At 46.4% G+C, this 9616-nt stretch overlaps 2 protein-coding genes across 2 annotated transcripts; both read right to left on the reverse strand.

Moving 5' to 3' along the window:
• Window positions 1–3015: 3015 nt before the first annotated feature.
• LOC136489567 (LRR receptor-like serine/threonine-protein kinase RGI5) lies at window positions 3016–3732 on the reverse strand. The gene has a single exon (XM_066486161.1). The coding sequence runs from the start codon at window positions 3730–3732 to the stop codon at window positions 3016–3018; it is 717 nt and encodes a 238-aa protein (XP_066342258.1).
• Window positions 3733–7255: 3523 nt separating this feature from the next.
• Window positions 7256–9616, reverse strand: LOC136485647 (geraniol 8-hydroxylase-like). Its single transcript, XM_066482496.1, has 3 exons — window positions 8856–9616; window positions 8162–8369; window positions 7256–7954 (listed from the first exon to the last, which is right to left on the reverse strand). The coding sequence occupies exons 1-3, from the start codon at window positions 9572–9574 to the stop codon at window positions 7352–7354; spliced, it is 1530 nt and encodes a 509-aa protein (XP_066338593.1). The 5' UTR covers window positions 9575–9616; the 3' UTR covers window positions 7256–7351.

The following is a 9616-nucleotide window of genomic DNA, read 5'->3' on the forward strand; positions in this document are numbered from 1 at the left end:
CCAAAAAGTTATGAAACTTTGTAGTTGACAACTTTTTGATTTGAATTCATCATATCAAGGAAAACTGCGTTTGAATTTCTAAAAATTTGAAATTTGAATTTTCTAAACGACCTCGGATGGAAAAACAGAAAAAACAAAAGTTGTAGATCTCAAAAAGTTATGAAACTTTGTAGTTGACAACTTTTTGATTTGAAATCATCTTGTCATAGAAAACTACGTTTGGATTTCTTAAATTTGAAATTCAAATTTTGTAAACGACCTCGGATGGAGAAACTACCAAAACAAAAGTTGTAGATCTCGAAAAGTTATAAAACTTTGTAGTTGACAAGTTTTTCATTTGAATTCGTTTAGGGTCCCAAATACTCATTTCAAAATTAGATAAACATAAAATGGCTAGGACGAAAATCTCATTTGGACACAAACAGCTTAGCAGGTGGAGTGGCTAGGGGCTGAAAATGCGAAGCAAGAGCTCAGGGGTTCGAGCGCGAGCGAAAAATCGCGTGACTTGTGATTCGTGACACGCGACCATATGTGGCTGTCCAGTGGGGCCTCTCCCAAAATTGATTTTTTTCTATTTTTTCAGCCTATTTTTTGGATTTCTTAAAAACCAAGAACCGATAGTAATGTCAATTTTACATCACTACCGGTATGCCACTGCCGATTTAAAATCCGACAGTGAAATATTTTTTTTTAATCGGCAGTGATGTCAAGATCTAGAGTAGTGATACATGGACATGCCCTCGATATTTCCTCCTCTTCTCTCCAACGTCCTCATACAGGCGCAGCTCCGGCGCCCTCTTGCGCCGCCCTGCACGCTTTGTCGTCGAGGCCGCCATGTGCTCGACGACCCTGGAGCTGTGGCCGAGGGTTGATCTTCTTGACATTTTCGAGTTGGTGTAGGCTCTAGTACCCTCTCCCGGCCGCGCACGGACGTCGCCGTCGTCCTCCTGGTACTAGCTAGCTCCAACGCCCTGATCTTGTGCCGCCCACGCATGCAAGCTCGTCGAAGCCTCGATGTGCTCTCCATATGAGGACCCTGGATTCAACGGAACGGCCGGCTAGTTTGGCGACGGACGACTCTATCTGCGCCCCGTGCCGTGCTTGAGAAGACAAAAAGGAGAGGCGCCCATGTTTGCACGTGCACCGTGCACGTACTCCTCACGACCTTGGCAGTTGCATGTCCCTGTCTGCAAGGTACGTTGCACGGTTCGGATCCTACACCAACGTACGTACACGAGAAATTTCAGAAATAAGGGACTACTAAACTTGGCACGCCTCACTGGATAGAGGGACTCAATTCGCACGTCTTCTAGTATTTGACACCGTGACCTGGGGTCATTCTCTATTTTTCTCTATTTTTTCTTTTCTTCTTTTTCTCCTTTACCAGTACTGTGATTGGACTTCATTGCCCGTGCCCGTGCCCCTGCCCCATCTCCGCTTTGGTATAAACCAAAAAAGAAGGTTAAATGTGTTGCCGGAGTCTCTATTAATGTCATTTGCAGAGACAGTGTTTGAGGAATCGAAACTATGACCTAGAGCTCAACCATAACACTTCTCTGACAATAAAACACACTCATTTGTGACTACATATGGGGTGCTATATATGTTTTTATATTAATGTTTTGTAATCTTATATTAAATATTTTAGCTACTAAATGAACTCAAACGAAAAAAGATTTAACTACAAACTTTTAAATATTGTCAAACACTGCAACTTTGATGGAGGATTATCTCCATCCAGAATTATTTAAAAAATTCAAGCACTGCAACTTTGCCAGCAGGTGTCGCTCCGGGCTCGAGGCTCGGCGACAGCCACCGGTTAGCAAACGATGGGAGCCCACCTCCATCCGAGCAATCACTTGGTGTGTTTGGTTTGAGGATAAGGATGAATGTGATGTGGTCATTCATGGATTTCAGGATATGGATATCCATATTGTCTGTTTGGTTGAATGGATGGAATAAACCATTTTTCTATTTGGTTGGATAGATGAGACCAGAATACTTGAATACTTATATATATTATTTAAAAATAATAACAACTAATTATACACTAAAAAATATGCACCAACACTAATAGTGCCATTATAATCACTAATTAAAAATAAAATATATATTAATTAGCACTATACTACTCTAATTATCACACAAAACATAAGTTAATTACCATGTAGATAAGCTCATCCGCTAGATTTTTTAGGACCACGATATCCAGCATCTATCTAGAATATTTTCTATTATGAATATCTAGATTCAGCTTGTCCATCCAACCAAACAAACTATATTCATGAATATCCGTGTATCATGGAACCAATCACAGCGTCAACCGAAGTCCTGACCCCCGCGCAGAAGCCGGCTCGGGAACCTGTCAGGCGACATGAGCCGATGAGGCAGGGAGACATCAAGCAGAGCAGAATTATACAGCCCACCCAAAAGAAAATCGTGTAGGCCCATAGGACTGTGGGTCTTGGAACAATACATACAGTCATTCACGATCCGTTCTAGGCCCATCACAGTTCCGGCCCGTGGATCCTCGACGCGTTCCTGTCCACAAGATGCACGCTAGCAATGAGCCCAGCCCGGCCTCGTGGGCGACCGCGTGGACACGGCGGCCCGGCCCAGCGCCCGCACGAGATGGAGATATTTGGTGAGAGACCATTATGGGAGGTTGGCTTCGACGAAATGCCATCCCGCAACGAGGCTTCATCAGGATGCCATTATCAAGTGCGACACAACCGCTAGGATGCCATCCGAGGAAATTTAGAGCCTTTTATTCCCCTTCTACCCCTCCCTTCTCTCTTTTCCTTTTACGGTCGCGATTGGGACGGACAGAACGGGAGCCACGAACGGATCGAGCTCTCGGCTCTTCTCCTCCATCGCCGTTCGACTGGTGAGCTTCTGCAGCCGCCCGAGCTCCGGCGGTATCGGGCCGGTGAGCTTGTTCATGTGAAGGTAGAGGTTGCGCAGCTCGACGCAGCCACCGAGCGCGGTGGGTATGGACCCGGACACGCTGGTGTCTTACAATGCCAGCGTCTGGAGATTGACGAGGCTGCCAAACTCCTCGGGGATGGGACCGGACAGTGCGGTAGCCGCGGCGCCGAAGTCGGTGAGGTTGGAGAGCGCGCCGAGTGAGGCCGGGATGGGGCCCGACAGCGCCGGGTTGCCGCCGACGCGGAACTGCTGGAGCGCGGTGAGCGCGCCGAGCGATGCCGGGATGGTGCCGTTGAGGAGGTTGTCCTGGACGCAGAGCACCTGAAGCGCGGAGAGGTTGGCGAGTGAGCGCGGGATGCCGCCGGTGAGGTGGTTGGAGTGGAGGAGCAGGAACTGGAGCCCCGAGAGCACGCCGAGCTCGTCGGGGATGTCGCCGGTGAGCGCGGAGAGCGACGCGTACGAGGGCGGGATGGTCCCGGAGATGTTGCAGGTGGAGAGGTTGAGCAGCTGCAGCGAGGAGAGCGTGGCTAGCGGCGGCGGCAGCGAGGACAGGTTGAGGAAGGTGTTGGGCAGCGAGAGCGACACCACCTGGCTCTGCGGCGAGCACGTGACCCCCTGCCACGAGCACGGCGTCGCGGCCTTGGGGTCCCACGACGGCAGCACGGGCGACGGCGCCCCGCCGGGCAGCAGCGACAGCAGCGCCTTGCCGTCCGGCGACAGCGCCGCGGCCGGCCCGACCGACAGCACCAGAAGCGCGGCGGCGGCGACCACAGAGAAGAGCCGGGCCCGCCGGTGGTGCGCCATTATTATCGACAACAGCCTCGATCAAGAACCCGCCGCGGGAACCGGAAAAGGTGCGGCAACGACGTTTTTTTCCTTCAACCGAGAGCGCGGCCGCCCGGCACGGTCACCGTTCGAGTTGGACATCCTAGCGGTAGATGGAGGTAGAGCCGAGAGCTCGATCCGTTCGTGGCTCCCGTTCTGTCCGTCCCAATCGCGACCGTGAAAGGAAAAGGGAGAAGGGAGGGGTAGGAGGGGAATAAAAGGCTCTAAATTTCCTCGGATGGCATCCTAGCGGTTGTGTCGCACTTGATAATGGCGTCCTGACGAAGCCCCGTTGCGGGATGGCATTCCGTCGAAGCCCACTTCCCATAATGGTCTCTCACCAAATATCTCCACGAGATGGCAGAGCGATGCGAACCTGGCGAGTGGCGACGCCGCAGATGGAGGCGGTGGCGGCGCGCCGGGGGTGGAGTGGGCGGAAGACCTGGGGCCGCCGCCTGGCCTTTCCGTCGATTCCGAAGGCCTCCGGCGGCAGCGGCATTTGGGTCCAGCAGGTTAGCGCTCCCAAAGAAGGTTCGCCGTAGCTTCAGTTCTTTTTTTCCTCCGACGCTAGGCTTCGCAGATAATTATTTCGTCCTGTGTTTATGCCTCTCTTCTGCAAATTATTGTGCAGCGTTTTGATGGAGAATGAGGGTATGTTGGTTGTAATTTAGCAGGGCGTTTACCTTGACGTGGCAGTAGATTTGAAATCGAATTGGACTTTAGTAGCTTTGGATGTACCGTGATCTATTTAGATTTGAGCGAACAAATATCCAAAATCGATTGGATATTAACTCAAAAAAGTCGAGTGGCTACTGGATGTATGTGGATTTGATCACTTGAGAGGTACACCAGCCTTTGATGTCTTGTACTCTAGTTTTAAGTTTATGATATGAGACCCACGAATATATCTAGGCACACAGTTCTGTAAATAGCAAGCAATCATATTGAGTCGTCTCCAAACAATTTCAGTTGATTTTGCTAAAATTTTAAGGTGTGAACAAACATGACTTTTTTTAGTATGGAATTTGGCTTTCGACACGAGGCCCACTTATATATCTCTATTCACACCATTAAGACATATTTCATCGAGAGTTTTTTAAGGTGTGAACCTGAGTTTATAGGAAAAATTAATAACATCTACAAGTTCAAATAAAGGCACAATCAAGACATATTTCGTTGAGAGTTTGACAAAACTAATTTCACATTGTAGATATTGGTGTGCTTTTCGACGGATTTGGTCAAATTAAAGGAATCTGACTTCAAAAAAAGCTAAATTGACCTATAATGGGAACCGATGGAGTATGATAAATCGATCATAAGGGAAGAGTCATGCGTAATGGTGTCATTGGCATGTACATTGCAATATGTAAAGTAGGGCCTATTGACAATAGATTCATTATGTTCCTTATGGAAGAATCTGCCATTATTGACTTGTGTTGAATATTCCTACTGTTTTTAATCACGTTTGTTACTTATTTAAATAAATACCCAATATTGACCAAGAATCCATACTATGATATGGGTAAATAGAAGATTTCGAGGATGACACCAATCTCGTAGATGCCATGCTTCACCACATATAGATTATATTTAGGAATTGCAACCAGTATGGCATTTTTTGGTCAATTTGTCATCAGCATATTTGGTTCTCTACTTGGAGTATGCATTCTCATGGTCAATCCCTATGGTTAATACACCACAAAAAATGATGATTGAAATAGATAAATGGTGTGATAACGAGCAATAAAACACTAGAAACAATCAAACAAGTACAAACAAGATCCAAATAACTCTAGACCTAGCACCAATGGACGTATTATATTATTCCAGAAAAAATATGGTACTGGGTTCATATATACAATAACAACAACAACAACAACAACAACAACAACAACAACAACAACAACAACAACAACAACAACAACAATAAAGCATTTTAAGTCCCAAACAAGTTAGGATAGGCTAGAGTTGAAACCCAGCAAAAACAATCAAGGTTTCAGGCACATGAATAGCTGTTTTTCAAGCACTCCTATCTAAAGCTAAGTCTTTGGGTATATTCTATCCTTTCAAGTCTCCTTTTATTGCCTCTATCCAAGTCAACTTCAGTCTTCCTCTGCCTCTCTTCACGTTACTATCCTGTCTTAGAATTCCACTACGCACCGGTGTCTCTGGAGGTCTCCGTTGGATATGTCCAAACCATCTCAACCGGTGTCGGACAAGCTTTTCTTCAATTAGTGCTACCCCTAATCTATCACATATATCATCGTTTCGAACTCGATCCCTTCTTGTATGACCGCAAATCTAACGCAACATACGTATTTCCACGACACTTATCTGTTGAATATGTCGTGTTTTCGTAGGCCAACATTATGCACCATACAACATAGTAGGTCTAATCACCGTCCTATAAAACTTGTCTTTTAGCTTCTGTGGTACCCTTTTGTCACATAGGACACCAGATGCTTTGCGCCACTTCATCCACCCTGCTTTGATTCTATGGCTAACATCTTCATCAATATCCCTGTCTCTTAGTAGCATTGAACCTAAATATCGAAAGATATCCTTCCTAGACACTACTTGACCTTCCAAACTAATATCTTTCACCTTCCGAATAGTAGTGCCGAAGTCACATCTTATATACTCAGTTTTAGTTCTACTTGTACATGTCCTTAATGAGCCCGACGTACTTTGTTGGGACTTTATTATCTTTAACAAAGGAACTATTCTTACTATTGTGGAATAACCAAAAGAACTTGTCTACCCATGTCGATTCACCAGTAGCTTGCCAACCATTTCTTCGATAGACTAGAGTTTTTTTTGCAAAGTGAGCCTAACTTAGTTGGTTAGGTTCCTTGTGGTGGAACCTATCCACCTGGGTTGAAGTTCTCAACTTAACACGGGTGATTTTCCTAGTTGATTTCAGGATTTAATAGTGCGAGGCGCGTGTGATGACTTCGTCAATCTCAGATTTGCTGGTCCAACTCAATTCACCGAAGGTTCTTAATTATAGGGATACGGTCTGCGTGTGTGTATTCATAGCGGTGAGTGTATGCTTGAGTATATGAGCGTCTATGTCTGTACCGGGTCTCAAAAAAGGCTAGAACTTTCTTATGTCTAACGTCTAGCACAAACTTTATATGTAACACTGTGAATTGGTCTTTCTAAGCATAGTAAGAAAAGTGTTCTTTTATTCTACTTTCATGACCTTATCCCTCTTTCTCACGCGTAGTACATATTGTCCTCAACAAATTTCTTTGCTTATCACCAACAATATCTCTGAGGAGGTACAAACGAAGGGAAATTAAGATTTAGTAAAGCTACTGATGAATCGAGAGTATTCTAAGAAGTATATATGTAGATGTAAACCCCATGTTAAAAAATGTTTTACCAACATGAGTACAATAGTTGATTTAGCGCTCCTAACCCTCTACAAACCATATGAGTCACAAGTCCTGAAGATATCCATGATCAAAATAAACGAAGAATGTTTATGTCATAACACTGATGCATGGTAAAAGAGCTTACCATAGTAAAATCACGAACATCAATAAGATAATCGGCTACGTATATATTTGGCAAATTTGATTACATTTACTAATTAATGCATCTCTTGGGCTATTGCATGGAGGGGAACAACTAAAGACAGTGCTAACCCAAACCTCTCTCTCATGTCCACTCCATCTTTCTCAACCCCTTCAGGTAATGTCCATCTGAATCGATGGAGCAACGAGCCAAGCATCAAATGCACCATCCTATAAGCCAGTGGTAGTCCAAGGCAAATGCGCCTTCCAGCACCAAATGGAATTAAATGAAAATCCCTTCCCATGAAATTGGTCTCTGTACCTAAGAATCTCTCCGGCATGAACTTATCCGGCTCAACCCAAGCATTGGGGCATCGATTAATCGCCCATATATTGATAAGCACTTTCGCCCCTTTTGGAATGGTATATCCCTGAATTTCTACCGTGGATCCGGCTTCGTATGGTGGTAGCGGAACCGCAGGGTGCAGCCTTAGGGTTTCTTTGACAACAGCTTGAAGATAAGGTAAGTTGCTAATATCAGTCTCATCAATTTGTGGTTTGGTGCCGATCACATTCTTAAGCTCCTCTTGTACTCTTCTCATTGAGTCTGGAGATTGCAATAGCTCTGCTAGTGCACACTCAACGGTGTGGGATGTGGTCTCTCCCCCAGTGAACAAGTCCTACAAAAAATGACAATTTTTTTTGAAGGAATGAATTTTGAAACCTTATTTATTTTTTTATAACTGAATAGATATGATAGTCTTGCTGTGAATTTAGCTGTCCTAGAATTTTGTATCAGCTCTGGTCTGTTTGCCTCTTAAAAAATGATTCTAGCTACCTACAGTTTTCCTTAAAATATTGTAGCTGTCCTAAAGTAGTATACTTACTGTAAACAGTCCGCGGATGGTATTATGGCTCTTGTCGTAGGTGCTTTCTTCTTCAACTTCTCCCTCCTTTTCCAGCATCACGTCAAGCAAGTCGTTCTTGCGTGCCTCGCCGGAAGCAAGGCTGTCTTCCCTCTGCTTGATCTGCTCGTCCACGATGGCGTACATCCTCTTCACCAACTTTGCCATCCTGCGGCGCACACCTTGCAGGCAGGGTTTACAATACCGGTAAGAAAAAAATTTCGGTCCCCAGCGATAAATACGAAATTTCGGAAATTTCGGAAATATCGGTTCAAATTTAAATTGAGTTTTAAACAAATTTGGCATCATTTCACTAGAAAAACTCTATAATCCATCATCCATCATAAATTTATATAACATCGACAAAATAACATAATATATCACAGAAGTAGAGTCGCGGTAATACAGTGTGCTGACGGTGGGCGAGCTGCATATACTGGTGCCGTCCAATGTGTGAGTGAGAAAATTAAATAAATTTAAAGAAATTTAGGGCTTTGATAAGACTAGATGATATGGAGGGTCATTTTAGTGTGGTTTGGTATAATTTTAGAGTGAAAGATGAATTTAACCAAAAAATTTTGATCGATACAAAAAATTTTTTCGGATATCAGCGAAAAAGGCGATATTTCGGAAATTTCGGCGATATTTTGCCGAAATTGTAAACCCTGCTTGCAGGTCAGCCGGCGCTAACGCCGGAAAGAAATCAGACACGTTCGGCCCAGCGGCCAGCACCGATGCCTCGTCGACGATGTCGCTCACTTCACGCGCCATCGCGGGGTCGAGGTCCACTGAGAACATGGTGCGCGACAGGAGTCCAAGCGCGGCAGCATGCGCGGAGCGGCCGACGTCCAGGGAAGCGCCTCGCGCAGCGTGGTCCGCGACGTGGCCGATGAGGTCGACCACCTTCTCCTGCCGGAGAGCCTGCGTGGCCCTCAGCCGCTGCGGCGAGAAGAGCTCGGCAGTGCACAGCCGTCGCAGGGCGCGCCACTTGTGGCGCGGTGGCAGGCAGAGCACGGAGTTCTCGCAGTGGCCGCCGGCGCGCATGGAGTCCCCGATGGACCGTGCTGCGATGTCGGCGTTGTGCGTCCGCAGGATCTCGCGGGCCATGTCAGGGGACGAGGCGACGACGGTGAGGACGGCGCCGAGGCGCAGCGTCATGAGAGGGCCGTGCCGCGCGGCGAGGTGCGCAAGGGAGCGGTGTGGCAGGTGGTCTAGCTGGTGGAGGTTACCGAGCAACGGGAGCGGCCATGGGCCTGGTGGGAGGCGGCTGCGAGAGTCACGGAGGAGTTGGAGGATGTATGAGGAGAAGACGATGAGCAAGACAGGCAACACCAAAGGGAGGAAGAACGCCATAGTTCGTTGTAGTTGTAGTAGCACCTTGCAAAAACTAACCATGCCCGTGGCCGTGTGTCCACTGCTGCTTATTTTAGGGTAACG

The sequence above is a fragment of the Miscanthus floridulus genome, chromosome 10 (genome assembly GCF_019320115.1).
Source record: "Miscanthus floridulus cultivar M001 chromosome 10, ASM1932011v1, whole genome shotgun sequence".
NCBI classification, from domain to species: Eukaryota; Viridiplantae; Streptophyta; class Magnoliopsida; order Poales; family Poaceae; genus Miscanthus; species Miscanthus floridulus.

What these genes read in the sequence shown, in the direction of transcription:
- LOC136489567 (XM_066486161.1), bottom strand. Translation starts at nt 3,732, where the DNA reads ATGGCGCACCACCGGCGGGCCCGGCTCTTCTCTGTGGTCGCCGCCGCC.
- LOC136485647 (XM_066482496.1), bottom strand. Translation starts at nt 9,574, where the DNA reads ATGGTTAGTTTTTGCAAGGTGCTACTACAACTACAACGAACTATGGCG. An exon ending in CCGGCGTTAGCGCCGGCTGA is followed by an intron (nt 8,370 to 8,855) that starts CCTGCAAGCAGG and finishes TTGTAAACCCTG; the next exon opens with CCTGCAAGGTGTGCGCCGCA. An exon ending in CCATCCGCGGACTGTTTACA is followed by an intron (nt 7,955 to 8,161) that starts GTAAGTATACTA and finishes CATTTTTTGTAG; the next exon opens with GACTTGTTCACTGGGGGAGA.